This window comes from Solanum pennellii, chromosome 10, assembly GCF_001406875.1.
Source record: "Solanum pennellii chromosome 10, SPENNV200".
NCBI lineage: Eukaryota > Viridiplantae > Streptophyta > Magnoliopsida > Solanales > Solanaceae > Solanum > Solanum pennellii.
This window is the reverse complement of record NC_028646.1, coordinates 81,280,514-81,306,208: the sequence shown is the minus strand read 5'-3', so window position 1 is coordinate 81,306,208 and position 25,695 is coordinate 81,280,514. Positions and strand designations below refer to the sequence as shown.

At 31.0% G+C, this 25,695-nt stretch overlaps 3 protein-coding genes and 1 long non-coding RNA gene across 4 annotated transcripts; 1 reads left to right on the top strand and 3 right to left on the bottom strand.

Annotated features, from left to right (window-relative positions):
* Positions 1–578: 578 nt before the first annotated feature.
* On the bottom strand, positions 579–5,652 carry LOC107031952 (serine/threonine-protein kinase BSK5-like). The gene is made up of 10 exons (XM_015233477.2): positions 5,142–5,652; positions 4,825–5,045; positions 4,189–4,324; positions 3,756–3,889; positions 3,566–3,671; positions 3,255–3,340; positions 2,945–3,133; positions 2,165–2,329; positions 1,131–1,244; positions 579–1,039 (listed from the first exon to the last, which is right to left on the bottom strand). Exons 1-10 carry the CDS (start codon positions 5,221–5,223, stop codon positions 797–799), a joined length of 1,476 nt encoding a protein of 491 aa, XP_015088963.1. The 5' UTR covers positions 5,224–5,652; the 3' UTR covers positions 579–796.
* Positions 5,653–9,112: 3,460 nt separating this feature from the next.
* On the bottom strand, positions 9,113–13,242 carry LOC107032446 (phosphatidylinositol:ceramide inositolphosphotransferase 1-like). The gene is made up of 12 exons (XM_015234049.2): positions 12,865–13,242; positions 12,678–12,767; positions 11,619–11,705; positions 11,456–11,524; positions 11,059–11,139; positions 10,758–10,829; positions 10,599–10,659; positions 10,412–10,514; positions 10,004–10,099; positions 9,870–9,916; positions 9,676–9,785; positions 9,113–9,599 (listed from the first exon to the last, which is right to left on the bottom strand). The coding sequence occupies exons 1-12, from the start codon at positions 12,895–12,897 to the stop codon at positions 9,510–9,512; spliced, it is 939 nt and encodes a 312-aa protein (XP_015089535.1). The 5' UTR covers positions 12,898–13,242; the 3' UTR covers positions 9,113–9,509.
* A 4,609-nt stretch (positions 13,243–17,851) lies between these two features.
* On the top strand, positions 17,852–19,539 carry LOC114074379. The gene is made up of 2 exons (XR_003574761.1): positions 17,852–18,156; positions 19,223–19,539. It is a non-coding gene; the product is annotated as an uncharacterized LOC114074379 (long non-coding RNA).
* A 1,473-nt stretch (positions 19,540–21,012) lies between these two features.
* Positions 21,013–23,329, bottom strand: LOC107002796. The gene is made up of 5 exons (XM_015200963.2): positions 22,923–23,329; positions 22,491–22,814; positions 22,052–22,406; positions 21,660–21,740; positions 21,013–21,569 (listed from the first exon to the last, which is right to left on the bottom strand). Exons 1-5 carry the CDS (start codon positions 23,217–23,219, stop codon positions 21,454–21,456), a joined length of 1,173 nt encoding a protein of 390 aa, XP_015056449.1. The 5' UTR covers positions 23,220–23,329; the 3' UTR covers positions 21,013–21,453.
* Between the last annotated feature and the right edge of the window lie 2,366 nt (positions 23,330–25,695).

Here is a 25,695-nt window from a genome sequence, read left to right as displayed (position 1 = left end):
ATTAGCAAGTCAATACTTGGTTTTTTCAACCTATTGAATGTATAAGTATTTATGGTAGAAATGATTGTCTAATTAGGATTTTCCTCTGATTTACATCTTAAAATAAGCCCTGCATCTTTCTTTTGTTGCCCCATCATGTTATAGGTTGCTTGATTTGTTAGAGATTCGGTTTTATGATATACTTTTGTTTGATTATTATTGTTTGGTGAGCACACTCAACTATGTTTTAGTACTTATTTTCACATGGGATGCTAAGAATTATATTATTATATATCAAAAGAGACAAGGTACTTGGTGTTTGAGTTGTGGGATAATGTGTTTCTAAATGAATCTAAATTTGACTCATGATCCTCAAAACAAGCAAATTCTTGAGTTTGGAGTTCACGAAGAGAGTAAGATGTACGCAGATCTTATCATTATCTCGTGGAGATAGAGAGATTGTTTCTGAATAACTTGAGAAAGACAACAGAAGTTAATAAATCTACACATATAAGTATACGTTACATAATTTATTGACACTTGGTAGAACAAAATATTTTTTTTAAAAAAGCACCTTTCTACTATGTTAAAACTGCAAATCCAAACAAGTTGAGATTCCATTTCTATTAAACAAATCAAGAACAAAAGGGGCAATCTATAATTCTCCAATGCCTTGACAGAATGTGAGCACAAAATCAAAAGTAATTTAGTTTAAAAATAAACTATTGACATAGTAACAACTTTATATCATCACAAGCCCTTTAATAGATATAAGAAACTTGAAAAATCAAGAAATGTAAGTCTACACACTAGTAGTTTAATTTTTGCTCCTTTTGCCTTCCAACTTTGTGGCTTCTTTTAGTGCTTCTTGAGCATCATTCTCCATCCCAAGGGTAAAAAGGGCAACAGACTGGAGATAAAAGGCGGTAGGCCACTCAGAGGATATAACCTGAGCTTGCATTGCATCTCCTAAAGCTTCTTGTGCCATGTCACTCATCAGATAACACAAGCAGCGCCTCGCATATATGGTTGGTGACACCATGGTCCCTCCATCATTGAACTGATATAACAATAATAGTAGTATTTATGTAAGCCTGTGTTAAAGGTAGACGTGAATCATTAAGACGATGAAAAATTTTAGATGGTCAAACCTGTGTGTAGCATTCAATGGCTGTTATGAAATCCTTGGCTCGGAAAGCAGCATCTCCTTGTTGCTTAGAGTTCAAGGTTTCCTGCATCTGATTTGTCCACATTTGGAAAGAAAGCTGCAAACATATCAATGTTCAACTTAGGTAGAATCCCCAGATAACGAAAGGAGTATTACAAGAAGTATCTCTCATACACAGTAAGAAAGAAGAGCAACACATCACTCAATTCTTATGCTAAAACTAGCATAACAATTAGTTCATTTTCACCCTATTTAAACAAATTATAGTTCATCATCATCATATCACTCTATTATTAACCGATGACTGCTGTACTATGAAAAAGTCATAATATAACATTAGCATATCTTACTAACTTACTTCTAATTATTCCAGTAGTTACTCTCATAACAGTTAACACAAAACATCTTACAATGCTTACGTACCGACGAGAATAATACAAGGACATGATAGTGATAATATAGAAGGTCCCTCTGGAAATGATATTTGATGGAGTTAATGCATAAAACCTCTTTAAAACGGAAAACCTTATATGGGAATTATTAGAGTATACACATGACAACAAACTTAAATAACTATTTTTTTCCTTTCTGGTCGTGGGGTTGAAAGTCTAACTGAAACAGTCTCTATTTCTACAAGGTAGGGTAAGGTTGCGTACACTCTACCCTCCCCAGACTCCAGTTGTGGAATTACGCTGGGTATGTGGTTTTTGGGGAGGAGGCAAGATATTAATGTATAAACAAAGCTGATGCCAAGGGAATGAAAATGTGGAAAAGCAAGCTGCAGAAAATGAAATAAGTCAATGGTAACAAAGATACCAGTAGAAGAAACATGTCGAGAAAATGGATGTCATTCATATAAAGTGCTCAATGGGAGAGGGAATAAGATTAAGTGTGTGAGATCACGTAAAGAATACTTTAGCAACAAAGCAGCTTCCGTAGTCTTACTTTTCAAGAAACAAGAGGGACAATGTACATTTGGAAAACAATTCATTATCAATAAATAGTAAAGGGACAAACCTCATTGGCAATTCCTTCATCATCCTTGTACCCCGTCTTTTGCAATATCTCATGAAGGGCAGTCAGATCTCTTCTCAAACATGCTTCACCCATTGTTGTCAACACCAATGGTTGGGGTGGGGTTGCAGCTCCATGTCTAATTCCCAGCAAAACATGTGATGGTACCTGGAATTACATCATTAGGAAGTATGATCATCAAGCATTATTGATGCAATAATTATTATTTTGTTTGATATGGTAACTTCACCCCACACTCCCCCCACCCCATCCCGCGCGCACACAATATTTTAAAGAGGTCAAGTGACTTTTCTACTTTTTGCCCCTGTGTGACTAGAAACACCATTTTCATGCTTGGAGGTGGGAGATTTCTATCCACTAAGTCATCACTCTCTTATCGAGTTGTAGGAGACAATTGAAAATTTAAAAAAAGGGAAAATATCTAATCGGTTAATTCTGAGGCACATTTACAAAGATAACTAGAACATGCTTCATTTTAAAGAGTCAGAAGATTGTGTTCAATGTCACTCCTTAACCATGGATGAACTTTCAAGTTCCACGAATAGTTAATGACGTAAACTAGGGTCACAGGAGACACTTCTATTCTATTGTGAGAACCAACCTCACTTAGAACCCAGACGACCAAATTTCAAGTGCCAAAGTTAACGGAGAATATATATTATAAACTCGCTTCTATATCATATATGACAAGAGTTTGCAACTCTTCAAATGTTGGAATGATCTCAAAGCAAGTCAAGGGGGATTCAATAACTTTGATTGTACCTCTGTTTCTTTCTGAATGGTAATGAGAGAATTAACAAGAGATTTTGCATTTGGCCTCTCACGTGCTTCATACTGTAAACAACGGGTGGCTAGCCGCACTAGCTCAGTTCCATCATCATTAGAAAAATCACCCTCCAAACAAGAATCCATCAACATCGATAAATTCTTCACCCGGATCAGATCAAGTGCCTACAGGAAGGTAAGATAAAAGCTTACAATTAGGTACTTAGATAATAGAGTCAATAACGTCCACTGATAAGAGATGACATGATTTTCAAGATAAAGAGTCCAACAATACTTCAAAACTTACATGGCTTGGAGGTATATGTTTTCCACTCAAAAGATCTAGCAACATTGTTCCAAAGCTGTAAACTACACTTTCAGATGTCACTCTTCCTGCCAATCATAAAACTCTTGTCTCAGCTTTTGCAATAGTTGAATTAAGGAAGGAAAGCATAATATGGTACTAAAGTGAACTGCTGCATCAAGAAATATATAAATTAACAAAGCAGCGGCCTCTCAAAGCTAGTTTTTTGCAGCAAACAACTAAAAGACACCAGGAGTCCACTATATAGAACACTAAACTGAGTAAATAATAGCTAAGAAAAACAGATGTTTGACCTGTTCTCATGTACTCTGGAGGTGTGAATGCCAAGTTTGTACTATAACTTTTTCCATCTCTACTGTTCTTCATCAGGCCAAAGCAAGAGAGTCTAGGATTACCATCCTGTAGAATACAAAACAAAATTACAAAGCCACACAAACAGCAACTCATTAAGGTTAACTAACATAAGGGTAAAACTAATTTTACCTGATCAAACAAGATTCTGTAAGCATTAAGATCATGATATATTGCTCGACCCTTACTGCTGCAGTATTCCATAGCTTGAGCTAAGTAAAAAGCCACCCTCAACCTCATTGCCCACTTCATAGGTTGGTTGTCCCCTATTACATTTCAGAGTAAATCAAATATCAGTATTTACCCTCAATTCATGAACTGATTCATTAGCCTTGTCAAGATATACTACAATTAAGGATAAAGTCACCAAAATAGCACATCAGTCAATCTACCCTTAGAGAACACAATTCTTTAAGCATATCATATCCCTTAGACTGCTAAATCATTAAATTCTATAATCTAGACCACATCAGCTTCAAGGAGTTGTAACATAATGCTCCTACAGTCCACATTGCAGTTATAAAGATTCAAGTATCGTTTAATCAAGACTTAGGTGAAAACTCACAGTGAAATAAATGCTTTGCAAGGGTCTCATTTGGCATGAACTCAGCCACGAGCAACCTTTGTTCCCCTTCACAGCAACATCCAAGTAGATTCGCCAGTCTCTCACTTCTCAGATGACCCACCGCTTTAGCCTCATCCTATGCATTACATAAACAGTGTCCAAAACAAAGCTCAACATACAAACTGGTAGAATAAATTGGATAGATCAAAAAGAAATCTTGTTGACAAAGCTTGTACTATGATAAATATGTGCTCTCACTCTCTTTCTCTGAGCATTTAGATAAGGTGGTCATACACAATTCGACATGATTGTATTCTCAGTGGCGGACTTAAAGTACAGTTTACAGGAACCAGTAGCTTTTTCTTAGACCTTGTAAATGCATTAAGAAATTCACCAAACATCTATAAATATCTAACCATAAATTTTGCAGTAGGAACGCATAAATTTTAAATCTTGGATCTGCCTCCGATTAAAGCTGGCTAAGGTTTAGCTAAGTGTCTACTACCACCTATCAAAACCAAATCTTTTTATGTGCACAACAAAGAATTAGCCCCACTTTAAGTAGATAAATGTGTCCTTTTTCTATGATTACACATAATAATTCAATAAAAGAACTAGAGTTTCATCAAAGCTAACCAAGAATTGGCGAGAATCTGGCCAAGCAGACCTATTGAAGCGTTTAACAGCAACCCAATGACCATTCTCCAGCAACCCTTTAAAAACCACATTTGGGGCTTTTTCTCCATGTTCAGACACAATGTTATCAGCAGAAAATCCTTCAGTTGCACTCATCAGCACATCAAGACTGAATTCAGTAAAACTCGGCAAGGCGTTTTTCCCATTTTCCCCTCCATTCTCTGCACAGATTACACTGATAAACTAACAAAGCAAACAAGAACACCAAATAGCATCAACCCATTCAAACAAAATCACATAAAAGAAAGAAAAAATACCCAGATCAGATAAATCATGAGGAGATGGTTTACGGCTTGAATGCCAGCAGCAGAAAGAGAATTTAGAAGATCGACCACCCATTTCACAGCAAAATCTATCAGATTTCTTCAAAAGAAAAACTTATACCCTCTTCAAGTATCAACAAAACAAAAGGGGGCAAAATGAAGACAGAAAAAAAAAAGCTGTCTTTTTTATACAATATGGTATATACCAACTTTCTTTCTTATGGAAAAAGATAATTACTATGTGGGTATCCAAAGAAAAGATTTTTTTTAAAAAAAAAGCTCTGTTTTGTTGTTTGAAGATTAGAGAAATGGAGAAAAATGGGTTATGTAAAAATGGTTGAATGATAAAGAAACAGTGATTTTCATGTGTTTAACTTTTCAGAGAAAGATGTGTTTGTGCTGCAAAGGGAATGACCTTTTCTTTCTTCATTTCTACTATTTCTAGATTACAGAGATATATGTATATCTATATTTCTCTTTCCATTTCTCTGTTTTGTTTTTTTTATTTCTATTCTAGTCTAACTTTTCTGCCTTTGAACTTCCATTTTTGTGCTTACACAGAATTTTTATTTCGAGGCGGTGTTGAATACTTATATTGAATTTAAACTCGAAATTTTTAAATTAAGAACAAAAGATCAATACGAGTTGTGGTGCATTAGTGAGAGTGATTCACTTTTAATCAAAAGTTTCGAGCCTTAGGTATAAAAAAAATCTTGTTGAAAGGACCCGTTAACTAGTGTTCAGGCCCTGGATATAGAGAAAACTTTGTTGGGACCGTCACCCCAAATTGACCATGTAAAACGCGATTTGAATTTAATTAAATTTCAATATGACTCTAAACATAAAATAAAAAAAAATACTTATTATTTCATTTCAACCCGATTGATTGCTTACATAGTATTGATTTTTAATTTCTCTTCCTTACTCACTTTCCTTATATATATATATATATAATTTTGATTGACTAAATTATGAATTTTTGGTTTTAAGTTAAGTTGTTAAGTTTTTTATAGTGAAAATGATATCATATTCACGAGTTTCTGACAAAATGACTATAAAAATCACTTTCTGATTCGAAATACTCTGACTTTCAGCTGGATACAATTTTTAAAAGGGAAAAAGGGTAAATATATTCTTTCTTGTTTATTTGTATTATTAAAAGAGTTATGCATATATTGATATGGTTTAATAAATAATGAATATTTAGCTTTTTCATTAATATATATAAATTTACTTAATTAAAAAATGATATAATATTATTTTTTAAATTTAAAAAATATTTATACCTCAATATCCGACTTAAAAACAAAAGGTCAAATTCGCTTCTATTAAGTTATAAAATGATTTTGGATCAAGTCTGAATAGATGAAAATTTATCTTTTTAACTGGATCAAGCTTGGGTGTAAAAAAAATGAACGAGGTAAACTTTTTAATAAACAAGCAATATATTTGAATCGTATAATCTCTATAAGAGAATCAATTCTAAATCTAGTATGTAAATGACCTCCTTTAAACTAATTGAGTCATTTTAAAGTACATCTACTGCATCTTAACATAATGTTGTCCTATTAATCTATTTAAATAAAAAGGGGAATGTCCTTTGTGATCTTTAAATTCTTAATTCATTACTATTAAAATTCTATAACCTAGGATTGAGTCTCAAGGTGAATAATCTCACCTAGACTATGATTTAGTAATAAATGTGTATATAAAAAAATACATAACTTATATTTATTAATTTAATATAAACATTTTAAGCAAATATACTTTTATGGAGTAAACCTAAATAGTTTTAACTAAAACTCAAAAGAATACTTCTAATATTTAATAATTAAAATATTCATTTTGCATTCAAAATAACAAAAAGATTATCGACACATTCAAAATTTGAGATCTCATATCAAACTGCATATTTTATTTTTCAAAGTAAAATTTTTCTATGTAAATTCAATTCATTAGACTTCAAGACTAGTACAATATAATATGGACTCAGATCGATTTGAAATTGAAATTTGTTTAAATATAAAATTAAGAATATTTAACTAGTCACATTAATAAATTATATATTTTAATGATATTTTTATAAATCATAATCTCAAATTATATCATTAAATATTAATTTAAAATAATAATTTCATATCACATGTCTAAACGTCAATCAAAAAGTGTTACAACTTAGGAGTTAATCCAACAAAAGTAGCTTCCAAAGGATAAAAGCCAATGGAATTGATTTAGACACATGAAATGTTCATGCAATTCTAGGTGAAATATAAACCAATTAGAATATGGTCAATATTATTTTTTATGAACTAAGTTTTAGACCATGTCAAGTCAAGTCATTTTCATTATTTTATTCAATTTAGCCAATGGATAACTTCATATCTTCCACTATATATTTAAAGAAAATTATTTCTTTTATTCCATTATGAATCTTGAATTCAAAAAGTATCTAATTTTTTTTTAAGAAAAATAAATAGTGACTTGACCTAGTCAGTAAATATAGGAGGAAAATGCTAAGATTGGAGCTGGCAAATCCAATTCATTATAATTGAAATAATTTATTAAAAGATGTTTGCATCACTTAATCTTGGGTAAATAGTAATTTTAATAATTGATTAGACTCTTTCAAATGTTAGAGAAAAAAAATTATTTAAGAAATTTCAATCAATGTTTAAGGTCCTGGCTAAATTCGAATCGTGCACTATAATCTCCATATCCCTTTCTAATTTACATCAAATTATGCAAAAAATGAATTTGGTTGAAGGAGAGATGGGGCAATAAAAGTTTGTTATGTAATTAATATGTTACATGTTTACGTTGCAAAAACATGTCTCTTATAATAAAAAAAAAAAAAGAGAATTGCATATAATAAACTCAGTCTTGTTTCTTGAATCTCAGGCATAAATAGGAGCTTAAAACAATGAATTGTCTTTTATTTTTCATGTTGATATTGAATCGTCATTTATAAAATGTTGTTTTATTGATAAATAATTTAATAATGTCGAAACTAATAACGATTTACATTATTATATACTACAATTATTATGATGTATACATTCTTATTGACATATGTTTGATTCATCAAACAAACAAAAAAAAATACAAGGTATATATAGTATAACATATATTTTGGTTTAAACTAGATCATAAATCGCGATTATCATATATTTCAATGTTAAACTTGTCTAAATTTCTTAAAGGACCTTAGAAGAAAAGGTTTGGAGAAGGCAAATGCATTTTTAACTAACCAAGACTACGATATAAACAATTTCAAAATTATTAATCTCAAAATAAAAAATCCTATCAAACGTAGAATTATACTTTAATAACCTAAACTGCATTCTGAAATTTACATGTAATCTTTTTATCCCTCGAACCAAACGACTCAAATTTGGACCTAATGAATTGGGACCAAATGAATGAATGATCAACATCACTAAAAGAAACAAGTAGGTCCATTATGTTTATAATGTGTAGCACCACAAAGGTGTCAAGAGGACCCCTTCAATAACAGTATATGTAGACTTAATAACAGTAAGAATAGTGATTGTTAGACAGACAAACATACCCTAATTAGGACAATATTTATACTCAAAATCTCACTCACAAACATGTTGTCTGTCAAATGTATCAACAATAGTTGCATAACCAGCTGTTGACAGGCTATCTATCACTCACTACAACTTATACGGATTTTTTCTATCGCGATTCAGTATTATAAAATACGATTTCTCTATACAGTTTTCATCGAAAAAACATATGGTAGATTCTTACTGAAATACTGAGATATTTTTTTTATTCAACGACTATTATCCCATGATAAAATAATGTAAATGACAAAAATACCCCAAATGAAGGAAGAGGCTATTTAGGTGCAATCTCTGTTTTTATCTGCAGCAAACATGTAAATGGGGCCATACATAAAGAACTTTACTATTTATGAATACATAGTGGTTCTTGATGTGTAGTGCAACTGTTATAACTACGCCTCAGTCTCAAAGGACTAGCGCAAAACTTGTAAATTCATCATGAATGCTTATAACAACGGACATCTTTACATATTTCACATTTCTCTTCGGCCTTTAAAGTAATGAACATGTACTAAAATTTTGGTGAGCGCAACTAGAAAATAATTGCATTATCGAAAGAAAAATTGAATTCCATGATACATTGAAGCCACGAAAGTTAAGGTTAGGGACGATAGAGGCATTCATAGCAGATCATCTAGATTTCGTATCCTACACTACAGACCAAAACTATTGGGACCTGGAAGAGTACCACGAATGAGTTGTGGAACGCCAACTTTAGTGACATTGAACAGCAGTGCTTCAACCAGGTTCAGGTAGTTGCGCTCTATGTATTTTACTGTCTATATACACCATTCACTGCTGCTTCAACGTGGACTGCGCTACCATCTTCCATGATCATCCCGTTGATTTGTGTTCTAGGCCTCTATAAACAAAGAAGAAAGCAATTTCATTAGCTACAGATGATGTCTAATGATAAAGAAAACGGTAAATCTCCATACCCAATCTTCAGGATCTGTGTTTCCGTTCAGAAGTTTGTGATTCTCTTCTTTAGTCTTGCTATCCTTGCTTACTGGAAGCAATGAGGCTGCACTACTACGGTCAGGCAGCTCTGCAGGGAATAGCTCATACTTTAGCTCTTCCTCACCAGATAAAAGAATTCGTTCGAAGGGAAGTTTAAAGCTACATGCCTAACCTGGTAATTTTTTGTCAACGAAGAACACTACTAGATTAACAGTGTACCTGTAGGAAAACAGTATGGGGCAAATAAGTTAGTCATTTGCGAAAAATTATGCAAGACAGCACCTCAAGCCAAAAAATCGGACTCACCATGCCACAACAACGTCTACAGTATAATGTTTACGTGATGCAACAATTAAAAAGCTCTGAGCAATAACAGCTATCCAAGCACATTGCTTTATAAACCTACAGAATCAATTTAATTAAAAAGATTAGTGATATTATGTTCAGGAGTTGGGACTGATCCGTTGATGCCATACCCGTATCGAATCCTCCAAAAATGCACTAATCTTGGAGGATCCGACACATACCCGTCAACATTTTTTGAAAAGTCCGAGCTACATTGTCTAGTACAACTGAAATCAAGCTTTATCCCCAACATCATCGATAATATCACTTGCACAGTCGCACTCACCAGTTGTAAAGCTAAATTTGGACATCAGTCCTAACTCCTACTCATAAAAGAACAACATAGTAATATCAAAGCCATTATATTACCTTCGTGTGCCATATTTCTGATATGTCCGCACAAAGACTAGGGAGAATATCATATGCGATGAAAATATCAAATCACCACAACCATAAAGTAAGCCCCGAGGAACTGCCATAAAGATCATTTAAGCAACAAAGATAAACAAACCAAAGACCCAAAAATGCTATAGATGTAAACGTGAATGCAACTTACAATTAAGTAGTAGAACTTCTAAAACACTATCAGGCCGAGGAAGTGTGGCAAGCTTTGAACCCTGGAAATCGCAGAATAAAAAAAATAAGGGGATGCACAATGCATAGACACCACTAACCAAATGCAAACCAATAAATCATCAATTGGGCCGGTTTCTACCTCACGGCAGTGATAATTTGGACCAGGAAGCTGTGTAGAATAAAATGTTATCATCCGAAGAAATTGACAAGCCTGTACCAAACAATTATTTAACAAATTAGAAGATAGAATACATAAGTCGAGGTTCTCTCTAAATGTTGGAAGCAACGAACAAACATATGTATTTTATCGAAAAAGAGCAGAAAGTCATCTTTTGCCCAACACAAACCATATATATAATAATGATGAAAGAAACTACTCTCAATTGAAAATTGACTTACGAAACAAAAGGAAGGTGAATTATAAGAAAAAGGGCACTTACAACTAAGAATGCCAGGACCCTGCACCATATCAGAACCGTATAGATCTTTTTGGTCTTGAAAATGAAAGGATGGAATGTCCACTGCCGTAAAAGATGAGTAACAATTAGATCAATAACACACAAAAATTCACCTCATAGGTAAATAAATAAACTATAAACGTTAAGACAAGATAATATAGCCAGGTGCGGATTATGAAAGTCATTGTGGCACCACGCAATACTTTCTAGAGTCTTATGTCCATGCTCTCCCTATTTTTTTAAACCAAAGTTAGCTTGGGCTCACAGTTTGCCTTGAACATATTCAAGTACGTGTAAAAAGTTTATAACTAACAAAAAGAGGGAACAAAGAGACTCAGTGTTAGCTAGTGATGGAAAGATTTATCTGAAACCAACTCACCAAGATGAAAGATAGAAAAATGGTAGTGAATACAGTTTCGCTAATATAAGCATTGTCTGACCCAAGCTCCTGGAAGTTTACAAGGAAAGAAGAAGGAAAAAAATAAGAATACACCTCTTCCAAGATAGCGGACAGATATAGAAAAACAATCAATAAATCTAACCGGAAGAAGAAAGTAGCCAGCGTCCTGAAGAGTTGGTCCAGGTCGATGTAAGTAATGAACCCCACGAGCACCAAGTCCATGGATGTACTGAAGAAAGGAGACAGATAAACTCCGTAACTCTAACTCATGTATCTAAATTAACAATGATCAAAAGTAGAAACTCAATTTTAGAACGTCTTTTTCCCTACAATTTGTGACGCCCAATCAAACATGTCATCGGCCTAATGGCTTCATGCACAACTTGGTGATACATCATACAGTAGTCAACGACACTTTTCAATGGCAGCAAAAATGTGTACGTAAGAAAAGTAAAACCACAAATTGTTACACGAAATGAAAAAGAAAGCAAAATTTGATGTCTCTCAATCTCTCCTCGCTCGTAACTTGAACAGTGACATTTTGCTACTTACACAAGTCAATACTTGATAAGCTATACCTTAGCAGAAACAAAACAGGAAAAATCGTAGTCATCTTAATTTATAAGCTAATATACACCATTATAGATGGGATATTCTTAATCCAAAAAGGCAGACGTTAACTCTCCGCAAAGTTACAACCACATCAATTAATCAGAAAATACTATTTCCTGCATTAGGCCAATCAGGCACCCCGGTAAGATCATTAGACAATCTACTAACAAACTTTCATCTAAATGAGAAGGCATAATACATAAATATGTCATTTAACTTGGCATCAGTTGGCATCTACACGCTCCAACTTCGGGTGTGCAGACTCAAACTTATATATTAAGTTGAACTAGTAGATACACACATCTTATGCGTATTACACATAGTATAGGACGTGAATCGCCACGTAGTCTACTTGTTCAATTCATTGGAAGCATATATGTCAGATGAGACCAAGTTAAAAGAGCACGTTTATATACCAAGTTAAAAGAGCACGTTTATATATTATGCCAAAAGAGGAGGAAAAAACACACTCCCAATTAGCAAAATATATCCTTTTGCCTTTCTCCAACGTGTTTTCAGTTATGGCAAATCTGAAGAACTTCTCATTCTGTGCAACAAAAGTTGATAAAAAAGAAGAACAAATAGAAACCTGAAATATTAAACCACCAAGAATATATTTCCAATTTTCAGCAAGAAGATTAATCTCTATTGTTGTCTCTGCACAAATTCTCCTCCACAGCTACTCTCCATTAACAACAACAACAACAACCATCATTATCACAATTAAATAAACAAAATCACAACACAAAACACAATATCATGAGAAAAAAACCAACCTTTGGAGCCTCATGACCAATATAAAACGACATTTTTTTTTTGATTTTTTTTTTTCGTATTTACATCATAATAAACCAACTTTGAATATCAAAATCCTTCATCCTAAAAACCCAAAAATTTCCAATTTTTGAAAACAACGCAATTCCCCAAATTGAGAAAACAAAAAAATTCAACAGGCAATGAAGTTGAAGGAAAATCAGTCTAGCAGGAATAATTTTTTTTTCCTGTAAAAATATTCCTGCAGATTGATTTTCCTTTTGTGTGTGAAATTGCGAAATGGTAATTGCTACTTTGAAATTATGTTTCTCTCTCTCTAAGTTTCTCTCTCCATTTTGGTATGTCTGCCAAGGAGTTGAACACGGAGCGACAGTTCAGAAAAACGGTGGATTTTTTTGCTTTACACAGCTTTTGAGAGAAAGATGCTAATATCAAAATCTTCTCCAAACGCGATGAAATTATTGATTCTTGAAAATTATTCGAGTTTAAATTAAATTAAAGTTCAATTAAATTTAGGTTAAACTTCTTATTTAAAAGAATATTTATAATAGAATTCTTTTTCAACTTTGAATTTAAAAGTTATGATTACAAAGTAAAAGAAGTATGTAATATATTGAAAATTAATGCAGTCATATATAATTATGATTTATTTTCGATATTAAATTTTAATATATTATTATCTTTTTTTAAAATGTTATCGATTAATTAACATCGCATAATTATGATGACAGGGTGAACATGCCAAGTTTCAAGTTTATTAGTAACTTTTATTTAAACACTCAAAATATAACATATTTTGATTGAGGACATGAACTTATGATAATGTATTTTTATAGATACTTTTGCCTCAAATTTTTAAAAAGAGTATGTAAATAGGATAATAACTTGTGAATTGTTTGCTATGTGAGCTAAAATAAATAAGAATATATAATGGAATAATTTTGATTTCACCTTTTATCGTAATGACTTTATTTTAGTGCAAATAATAAGATACTCTCTCTGTTTCAAAAAAAATGATCATATTTCCTTTTTAGCATAAATTAAATTGAACTTACATATAATTATTAGATATAGAATAGATCATTATAACCAATCAGACACTTAATATAAAATAATTTTAGCATAACTTATTTCATTCTAACTAATCCAATCATAACTTATTCTATCATAACTAACTCATTATAACGTAAATTCAAATCAAAACGGACTCCAAAGATTATACTTTTGCTATTTTTGAGAATGTAATTTTAAAAATTTAAAACAAAAAAATAGCAAAATCTTTTGGAAAATCTATCTATAAATTCTACACAACCGCTAGCTTGGCAAGTACGAAAACAACTCATTCATTCATACAGAAAACTGAACACAAATGGGGTCTACGTAAGGAATAATTTCTTTCCATTTTTGGGAATGCATTATTATTTGGACGATGAAATATTGTTAAAAGACTCTCGATTAAATATAATAAATTTGGATAAAAAAGAAAAAAGTTTCATAAAAACTATAAAAGCTACTATAAGATTACGATTAGTAGTATAACAAATATCAACAATTTTAAATTTTCAACAAACAAAACAACACTCCATTATCTTTTAATCTTTTACCCTAATAAATAAAAAAAAAACCCTAAAAAAAATTACTACACAATTTTCACTCACAAGAATCTAAATATAACTCTGAAAAATATTCATGTTCAAATACAAATTTAATTTATAATATTAGTGTCAACTTTTTTAAAAAGGAATTAACACTTTTTGTTCTTAAAATTTTACTATTTTACGTCCAAACGTCGGTTCAAGTATTACTGTTCATAATAGCTCGTTCATTTTTTATATATACAGTTATTCTTAATTACACATCGATTATAATCAATCAAGAAAATACAATTTTTTAAATTTATTGTATCCTCGATTAATTTCTTTGAAAAATGTAAAACTTCTTTAAAATCTTAAATTTTTAATTCATCTACTTTATAATTAATAGAAATAAAATGATGAACTCACAATGTGTATAATCATTTTCTTAATAAATATGTAAATTTAAAAGTGGACACCTAATTAGGAACGTTCATCGAATGGATTATTGAAAGAACCATTTTAGACCAATGGGCTAATGGATTAAAGGATTAACTGTGGTCCATTCTTACAAATATTCTCATAATCTTGTAGCTATTTAGTATATTTTTTCTTTGAATATTAGTAGGTTATCCTCAATTCTTTTATCATACTTTATAGGGCACAAAAGGCAAAATTTGGTAATATTGCAAAATTTCAGTGCAGGGTACTAGTTGGTAAATATTTTATGTGATATATTATTTGAATATTATTATTTAATTAATATTTATTTGTTTATACTTCTGGAATAACTATAAATATTGTGTTTTGAATTATAAGAAAAAGACTAATTCAACTATATACGACTGAAGTTCAAACAAAAATAGTTGAACTTCAGTCAAATATGTAAAAGTGAAATTTCAAATATATATTTAAAATGAGATTGTTTCAAAATGAATAAACTTATAAATTTTTACGCGCTAAGAATATATAATTTAAATAGGTTCCCAAATTAAGTGGTATTGCTTTTGTATGAATGTATAATTTTCATATATTTCAATTTTAATTATGAATATTTAATTTGAAAAAAATAATAATAATAAAGAGTGGTTGCATTAGAGACTCCTAGCAAGCAGGAACACACATGCATCAATAACTATTCTATGGTCCTATCTTCCACTTATTGGGGGCAATTGGATTAGGCCTAAAAAGTAGCTCAAAAATAAATTAATTATTTGTTGATAGGTTTAATAAATTAATATTGTTTAGTTTTATTTTCATATATTTATTTAAATTTTAAGTAAGTGCAAGCCATAATGATTGTTAGAAGTGTATAGCGAAAAATCTTATTATAATCTTCGTTATGGCTACTTTATTTTGAGATTTGAAAGTTTGATGAAAATATATCTATCGGGATTAAATTTTTATCATAATATAAAGATCAAATTATAGGTATGGAATTAACTTTGTTAGGAAAAGTTGATTTTCTGGTGTGAGTCGTCTCCGAGTACCGAACACGAGGGGGGGGGTTATAAAATATTATTTGATCATTTTTTTGTTTCAATTTTTATGACATGACGATAAATTCGAGGTGTTAATGCATGTTATAATTCGAGTATGTAAATAAAATTTTGGGCGAGTGAGATATGAAACGTGTAATTTTTGAATTTATCGGTTTGCTTCACCTGATCCAGACTTGGCCCATTTTCTTTGCACTTATGGGTTGAGATAGTAATCCAAAGCCCATAGGTTCAAATCTATTGAGTTTGGCCCATGTGGCGGGTTAATTACCAAGTTTATGCAGCTGAAATTGGTTCAGCAGCCCAAATTCTCCTCAGTAAGGCCCAATTCATTTATTTATTTTTTCTTTTGTATAATTTATATAAATTTTATAGTGTTGAAAAGTTAATTACATTATTTCTCTATTCTTTTTCAAATTAAAAAAATTTCTTAAAATTTATAAATTTCTAATACATAAGCAAACATTCGGATACATAGGGAGGGATGTATTCGAGAGATGACATATGTATCAAAGTGTGATATGAATGTACCAGAGAGGAATTTAGACAACCGAATACGCATCACAACCTATGTTGATAAAATTAAAGTATTGTTATTGCTAATATTGGAAAAAGAAAAACCAACTGTCAGACTGAAATAGGATTGCTTCAAAACAAGTAATTGCACATTCGATTCTTTCTTTAAAAGGAAAATGCATTCTTATTGTATGTTATTCACACGCCCAAAAATATTCAAATGTAAACAACATAATGTAATTAATTCTTATGGGAAAAATATTTATTAGTGTCTAAATATTTATATCCAAAGGTGGGATTGTTAGCTAATATTTGTATTATAATAGGGTACTAGCATGACACTCTTTTAAGCATCTTTGGTAGATTGAATTAACAAAAGTAGTGTACACATTAATTTTATGTATTATTAGTATTTTCTTTGAGTATATTTTTTAAGTTGATGTATAATTTTAATATTATTATATACGTTATTGTGTGTTAAAACAAGTATTACTAATATCTTATATTTTCATATATTAACAATACAAACCATTTCAACACAAGTATAGATTAATTATAACATAACTCTCATTTTTATAGAAGTTACACAATGCATTTTTATTGTATCAAACTAAACACTACACTAAAAAAATAATCTCAATATAACTAATACATACATTATTCTTATATCCTTCTGGACTCTGATTATTTGATAAAGTGTATAAAAGTAATATTAAATATAATGCATTAGTAAGGTAAACAAAATGTATCAAAATAATATTAGTAATATACAAAGCTAATATACATATTATTTTTATTAATACACTCTACCAAACATTTCCACGCCATGTGAACTACAGGGAAAAAAGAAGAAAGAGGACGTGTAAAAGGACAAATAATATGCACTTTGTCTCCTCTTCTCCATTTCATTTTCACTCTTTTTAAATCCCCCATTAATGTGGTTCTCAAACTTGAACCGGGTTTAATCAAATGAACCCATCATTGCCCATGATGGCTTGGGCTAACTCAAATGAAACAACTCAAATTCATCCAAAAACTCATCATCTTTTTCACTTGTCATTCTATTGGGGAAGAAACACTTTTTTTCTTTTCCCAAATTGGCCTGGAAATAGCAAAGGAATGTATGGTTTGGGTTTGGTTTTTGTCTTTTTTTTGGCTATTCTTGTTGAGTTTTTCTCAAATTTGAAGTTGGTTAAACCCGGTTCGAACCGGGCTGCAGCGGTTTTCTTTCAAGCCGGAGTACAAGCGGTTCGAGCCGGGTTTGCTTATATGGTTATGCTTGCTGTTATGTCTTATAATGGTGGAGTTTTTATTGCTGCAATTTTGGGCCATGCGGTTGGTTATGTGGTTTTTGGAAGCCCAATTTTCAAAAAAGATATGGATAGATAAATCGGGTCGGGTTTATTTGGAGTCCATTTTTTTTTTCTTTCTAGTTTCTTGATTGGTTTTGCATGATTGAGTGCACATTTTTTTCCATTTTAATAAATATTATCGTATTCGTATCGAATTCTTAATAAAAATGATATATTTTTATAGGATTTATACTTCAATTTGGTAATCATTGAGGTTTGGGTAATGGTGTTGAAGATAGAATAGATTTGAGAATGATTAATAAACATACCAAACAACACCCATTCTGAAAACAATCTTTCTTACCTAGTGATGGTAAATCACCCCTTTGCATCAACGAGGTTGTGATAGAGTGGTAAGTATTCATTCATCTTTAATTAACTATTTCAGGTTTCAGTTCTTTTGTACATATAGTTGTTTTTGTTAAAGAGCAATTTACTCCTCAATATAAGACTTTTTGATGCAAATTCAAATTAAATAGGAAAATATGAGACTTTTCGGCGTAAATTTGAAACGGATGAGAAACAAAAAATAATCGATTTGCAAATGGAAGCTAATACATACCAACTGTGTTTCTTGGATCCTCAAAATGTTGTCAATCTTGGTAAATATTTTGAAGGATCTGACATATATGATATATCTAAGGACTAAGATGATACTTTTTAAGAGTTCAAGCAACATAGTATATTAGACATCTTGAAGGATCCGTCCAACACATGACATGTAACATAGTATTTTTTTAAGAGCTCGAACAACATAGTATATTAGAGCTCTTCTAAGAGCTATACTTTTCAAGATAAAAGTACATAAATATTCATGATTGTGATGACTATCATTGCCAATTATGTTTCTATCCTTGCAAGATAAACTCATAATAGAAAATATCTTAGAAAAATGGAGTGATTACAATTAGCTCTTTAATTAGTATATATTATTGTAGAAGTACAAGTTACTCTTCATGATTGTATTAACAATCATAGCCAATTATGCTTCCAAATTACTACTCAACTTCATTACTTTCTTGCTATTTATAATTCACCTTAGTTCTAATTAAGTTCCCATAACAACATACTTAAGAAACATAGTTATGTTTTCAACCAATTATTCTCCGATATCGCGAAGTTATTTCGTTACTAATGCAAGTACAACCAAATCACAATCATCATTAAGTTCAAGTTACTGGATTTCTTACACAAAAACACAATTTCCAGGATGGTCTGATTGTGAAATGACTAAAGGGGGTTGTTTGTTTCCTGTTTGTTTGATTTTCTTGATGGCATTTATGTCTGAATTTTGTTCTATGTACAGTTTAAGTACTAAGAAACAACAGAGAAGTCTTAAAATGTTGTTACAAGAATCTGGATTTTATGGACTTAGAATTTTTTTGACTTATTTGGTGGTTGTGTTTATTGTTACTACAGATTTTAGGTTTTTTTTGGTGGCTGTTGTTGGTCATGCAGCAGGGAGATTTGTTTGTAAGGTTTATCAATTTCATACTGATCAAGAAATGAGCATTGAATTACCATCTGAGTTGGTAATTAAAGTGTGATGATCGCTGGTGATAGAGTCGAAATTTTCATTTCGAAGTTGAGAAAATTTCACGTATGTAATGTAAACATAAAAATATTTTTACCCTTTATGTAATGTTTCGTAAATGTAATTTTGATGAACCCCTTGTTTCTATCACAAATTTTGTGAAGTTCAGTTATAAGATAACTTGTCTACTATTTTTTTTTTACTTTGTTGAGTAGTATCATTATATATTATGTGTAATTGAGGGCAAAGTTGATCAATTTCCAATTGTACTTCCTTTGTCTATATTAACTTTTCCACGTTTAATTTGATACACTCCTTAAAAAAATTAATGAGAATAAAATCTATTTAAAGTAATTAATATTTAGTAATAAGAATAAAATAAATATAAAATGGTAAATTATAAGTACTATCTTACGTTTTATATTGAATAAATAAAATTAAAAATTATATGAATTAAGGGATTCATTCAACCGTTTCAATTTATCTAACACATTTTTCTTTAATCTGCTTCAAAATAAATTACATATGTATATGTTTATTTACAAAATATATGTGCTAGAATGATGAAATTTTAATTCCATTTTAACTCTGTATCAAATTGAACAACGTTAGATAAATTGAAGCGAAAGAAAGTTTATTTTTTCAAAATTTTAAAAACATGAAACATTGGAAAAAGGAAAAGTCAAGTATGGAGCATCTTGAATACCAAAGAGTCTTGTTTACACTTTGCACATCCGTCCTATATGGGCAACATTCTACGAAGCATTATAATGTTACACATTTCTCTATAAGTGACCGCTATTTAGTGTTTCACATATAAGTACTCTTTTCACAATTTTATATTTATCCAAAATAACAGCTAAGCTTCTTCTTTTTTTTTTAATTAAACCAAGAACCAAATGAAGGGTTTCATGTACTACCCTTATTAAGTCCCATTTATTTAATTTGAATTTGCGCCGAAAAATATTGTTTTTAGAAGTGAAACGGTTTCTATCGAAAATACGTGTGATACTATTATAATTTGAATTTGAAATCTTTTTTATTTGGATGAGATGTGAAAGAGAAGATCTCTAGGGCATGTTTGGGTCCCTAATATCTTTGACCATAACATTACAAATACTCGACAAAAATCAAAAAGAGGAAAGAGATAAGAAGAGTGTGAATAAAGCCAGCCCTATATTGGGCACTTTTTTCTTTCCATAAGGAACTAAAGTGATTCAATACACTTTCACAATATTCAATGTAGAGTTGCACACTCACCCTTTTGTGCTATTGGACTCTCTTTATCCGAAGAGATTTGCTCGAATGATAAATACTCAAATCATAAAACATAAAGAGGTAGGAAGAAAAAAGAACTTTGATATTTCTTCTTATTTTTATCTTGTGTTGGTATCAACTAAATCTATATTCACTTCGAAAAGACTCAATACTTCCGAACAAAATTAACTCTATAATCAAAGAGACTCAAAATACTTTGTATCTCAAGAAACTCAAATCCAAACCTCCGACTAAAATGAAAGAATACTTATCATTCCACCACATTTTTTAACCTAGTGTCCAACTTCCACAATTTTAATCTCAATTATATTAACAATAAGCAAAAATGAAGACATTCATAATACCAATATATAATAATGCAAAAAAAAAAAAAAAACTTAAAAGAGGCAAATGGACATTAAAACAAAGGCCAAATGGTATACTTATTGATAGATGATTCCCATTACATTTGCTGATTAAAACCAAAAAAGAGAAAATTAGACTGTATTTCAAGTATTCCACAACCAAAACAAGACACAGTCAACTTTCTCCCCCATTTCTTGATTGACTAAACAAGTTTATTTTTGTCATATACTTAGTATAATCTAATCTTAATCCAAAACAAAACAGTACCTAAAAATCTACTAAACCCCTTTTTTTCTTCTTCTTGAATCTAGAGCCTTGTCTTCTACTCCCCACCCTAAATCATCATCCTCCTTCATCTTACCTTACTATGAAAATTAGTTTATCATATAACCCTAAAATTACTAACCCCAAAAACCCATTCCTCTTTAAACTAAACAAACAAATCTTCACTACCAAAAACTAAACACAAGTTTTCTTCTGAGTCAGTAGATTTTTAGTAAGTCCACTCCTGAGGAAGTTGATGTTCTTGAGATATTGCTTCTACTGCTGCCTGACTTCTTAAATTTCGCCATTGTTGTTCTCCCAAATTCCGGTACTTCATAACCCCACCTATACAAGGAAAAAAAAAAGAATTTTAATAAATCTGCGATGACTAACAAACAAATGGATTTTGAATATTAATACTGTTATTTGTCTTACCATTATTACATCTGGGTTGAACCTGAGGCTGCAAATTCAGAGCTTGGACCACTCTGTCAGGCAGAAGAACTGTGGAGCAACCTGGTAAATTGACAAAACACATAAACACCACAGAAGATAATTATAAAGTTAATAAATAATAACATGAGATAAAGAGAACAGAGCCAAAATAATCTTCATATTTCACTAAAAACAGAGCAAAAGTCCAAAATTCCAGTCTAACATTCACACTATCAGTTTCAAGAAAGTAGAATTAATAAAATGTAACGGATAACAAGAACAACCCAATGGAAAAATCACTGCAAAAGTAGACTAATTATACATAAGGATTTTGTAAAGCAAATTTGAAATTCAAGTCCAAAAAACAGGGGAGAAGAAAACGAAAAGGTTACCTGGTTTCTTGCGAGTTTCAGTTTGAGCTACAACTCTTCTGGGAATGAACACCCCTGTTCCAGCACATTCTCTTTTGGGTGCAGCATTTCCAAGGATAACAGCACGCATGCTGGAGACAGGAGGCGGCGGCGGTGGCTGTTTCAGGTGGTGGTGGTGGTGGTGAGATTGTTGTAGGGCAGGCCAAGCACCAGACATTGCCATGTTCACAGGCCTCTCAGCTCCATTTCTGTCCCTTCCCTGTATACTCTGATTTTGGTGATTCTGCCTCAGTTGGTACTGCCAAAATCCTTCTTTTTCAGGACCCGATACAAATTGCCTTTGCTTCATTATCTGTTGTTGCTTCAAACGCTGAAACTGCACATCCACAGATGTAAAAAATCAATAAATTTTGAAGAACAAAAGAAGAAAAGTGAAGGGCTAAACAGAATTGAAGCTTACTTGAGCCATTTTAAACTGCTGGTAAGAGAGTGGTGGCTGATTAGAGTAAAACGAGCCATGATTTGGTTGAGACATTTTTGGATCTACATAGACTGGACTTGACTTCCTTGGAGAAGCCCAAATTCCAACCTCTTCCTCCATTTTCTTCATTCTTGCAACCTCACCAACAGCAGCATACAGCAAATCCACAGTCCCCTTGACCCCCTGCACTTCCGTCGGAGAACAAACCTGAAAAGGGCTATTTGGGCTCTCACTCTGTAACCCCTGTTTAGACCCAAGCACACCACATAAAGTTGACTGAGGAGAACTCGACAATTTATACACCTACAGAAAACAAAAAGAAGAAAAACCCCCAATCTCTAAATTAATCAATGGAGAACTAGCAGACAAAAATAAAACGAATAACAACAAACACAAAAACAGTAAAAATACCTTGCGGTTTTCTAGAGTGGACTGAGCCATCTGTCGAGTTAGCTCAGTGATATAGTCTTCTTCATCACTCTCCGTCTCAGTCGAACCAACAACCGACTCCACCGGCGAACTCAGATCCGAATGAGGACCAAACATATTAAACCCATATGAAAACTCGTTCTGAAAATCACAACCAAAGTACCTCTTTCTTTCATTTCCCTCTCCTTTACTGTTCCCCTTAAACCCCATAAAAACATCATCGCCGGTGAGAAACTCCGGCGGCAGCCAAAACTCACACTCCTTCGAATCTTCCCCCATCTCAAAACCAACAGAAAATCACAAAAACAGAGCTTTGAAAATGAAACTTCAGAGCTTCAAAGTTCAGTTTTAATGGTGGAAAGGAGGACACAACTAGCGGAGACAGTTGATATTTATATTAATTCAAAAAAATAAATACAGATAATGTATGGGGTTTTAAATTTTAAAAAAATAAGTAATTTTTATTCTTCACTTGCGATGTCGGCGATTGAATTACACGCCATCGCCGTTTTGGGCCCAGTAAATGAAGCACGTCTGCCACGTGAGTGTAGTGGTGGACCCCACGTAATGGGAAGTGGGAAGACTATAGTTACTTTATTTTTGCCTTTTTTTAATTAAGGAATATTTACCTGAAAATAATATGGAATTAATTAATTAAAAATAATTAAGATGTTAATTAATGTTTTAGTTGAGTTTAATCATAAAAGATTATTGTAATCTAATGATAACGTGTTGGCACCTTTGTGATTTGGCATAATGGGTGGCAGCACACAGATTGTCCTCATCCACTAATTCCTTTTGTTGTACTACTTCGTGCTTTGCATGAATTAATAATATTTTTAATTATTTTATAGGTAATTTTTATCTTAAAATTTATCAATTTGTAATAAAGATGATCTTCTGATTCGATTTATCGATTATTAATTTATACATATATTAAGTGATTATAAAATTATTAAGATATTAATTTATTAATTGATTTATCCGCTACAAACCAATTGTATTGTGCAAATAAGTTGATAAACTGTTTATGAATTTCGAATAGTACCCAAGATTTTCTATTTTTGATTATCTAATAAATCACTTTAAGAAGTAGATTATTTTTCTATTCCTTTCCAAAATTCCATAATCCTTTTCCGAACTAAACTTAATATTTCGATTCATTTGGCTCTCACGCTCAATAATCTTAGAGGCCTTTGTATTGGCATAAAAAAGTAGTTTTAAAGATAAAAAATTAAAAGTCAAACTAAAATGATTTTAAGTCAAATAATAAAAAGTAAAGGAAGATCTATTTTTGATTTCTAACTTATTTGAAGTCACTTTTAATTTATTTAAAGTTATTATTTACTTTGTCGAGCACTTTATAACTTATTTTAAGCATTTTTTGACTTAGTCAAAAATTGACTTACAAGTTGATTTGACGGACTTTTAAGTCAATCTTATAATTTGAGATAATAAAAAATAAAATTATGAAATTTAAAGATTATTATTTTATATATTAAATGATTTAAATGTAATTATTTATTTTACTATTAAAATACTGATTAATTCATTAAAAACCTTAAATTATTGAAAATTGATAATCCAAAAATATAAAATGTTATCTAAACTACAAAATGAATAATTCATTATAAAAAAAACAATAATGTTTACTTTGCATGAACAATCATTATATTATTCAATAATGTGTAAGATTTGGGAAATATATTTCACCATGTGTCATAGGATTTGGGAACTATATTTCACCTTTTTAGAAAAATATAATTTATATCTATAAGTTTTAAAAACTATTAAAACTAACTATAAGTTTCTATTACAAGTCAATTGGATATTCGTTACAATAATAACAAATAGTTTTCACACACTAGAACAATGTGGTAATTTGGAGCGAGTGCAACAAGTATCATTTCATACATCGTGAAGTAGAAGAAGCACATGATTTTATTACCTTAAGTTAATTTTTCATTATTTTCATCAACAATCAAATCATTATTTAATATTCACTAAATATTTCATCACTATTTTAGTGTTTACGTAAAAAAAAATTATGTAATACAATACAAACAACTACTATAGAGGATTTCTTTGTAAAAAATAAAAGTTTGGGATAACATTTTAATTTTAAAAAATCCCAAATTATGAGATTTAGCCCAAATACTAGAAACAACTAGTATTTGGAAATTTAAGATATTTGCTAAAAATATTTATCAAATAATGACAAATTATATAGTCTAACATTATTTGTTAAATTTCTTCCCAAATATTTATTCAAAGAATCTATGACCAAACGGGTTAAATTCGAAATCGAAAGAATAATTTTATTCCATCACCACATTCTTTGGTGGTAAAGTGACATTCTCACTCTGTTCTGAACTCATAATTTATGTTGTCTATTTTTATTTTTTATCAATAGTTTATATGTTTTAATTTTTAAATTTAAAATGAAGTAAAAAATAAAATAAGATGATATAAATTAAATTTGAAAGAGTATTTACAAGTAGGGAAATAGGAGACATGGTCAGAGTGCATATGTTTAAAGCCTGTAACTTAATGAGCTCATTAAAAGATCTGCCTGCACAAAAATCTCTTGATTGTCAATCTCTATTTATTTTTATTTTATTTTTCAATTTTAAAAGATTTTTAAAAAATCTAACTAAAAAACATAAAAATTGAAAAAAGATAAATTTTGAGATAAATTATAATTTGTTGAGTGACATCTCAAGGAGATCAATTTTAATTAATTTCTAATAGACCA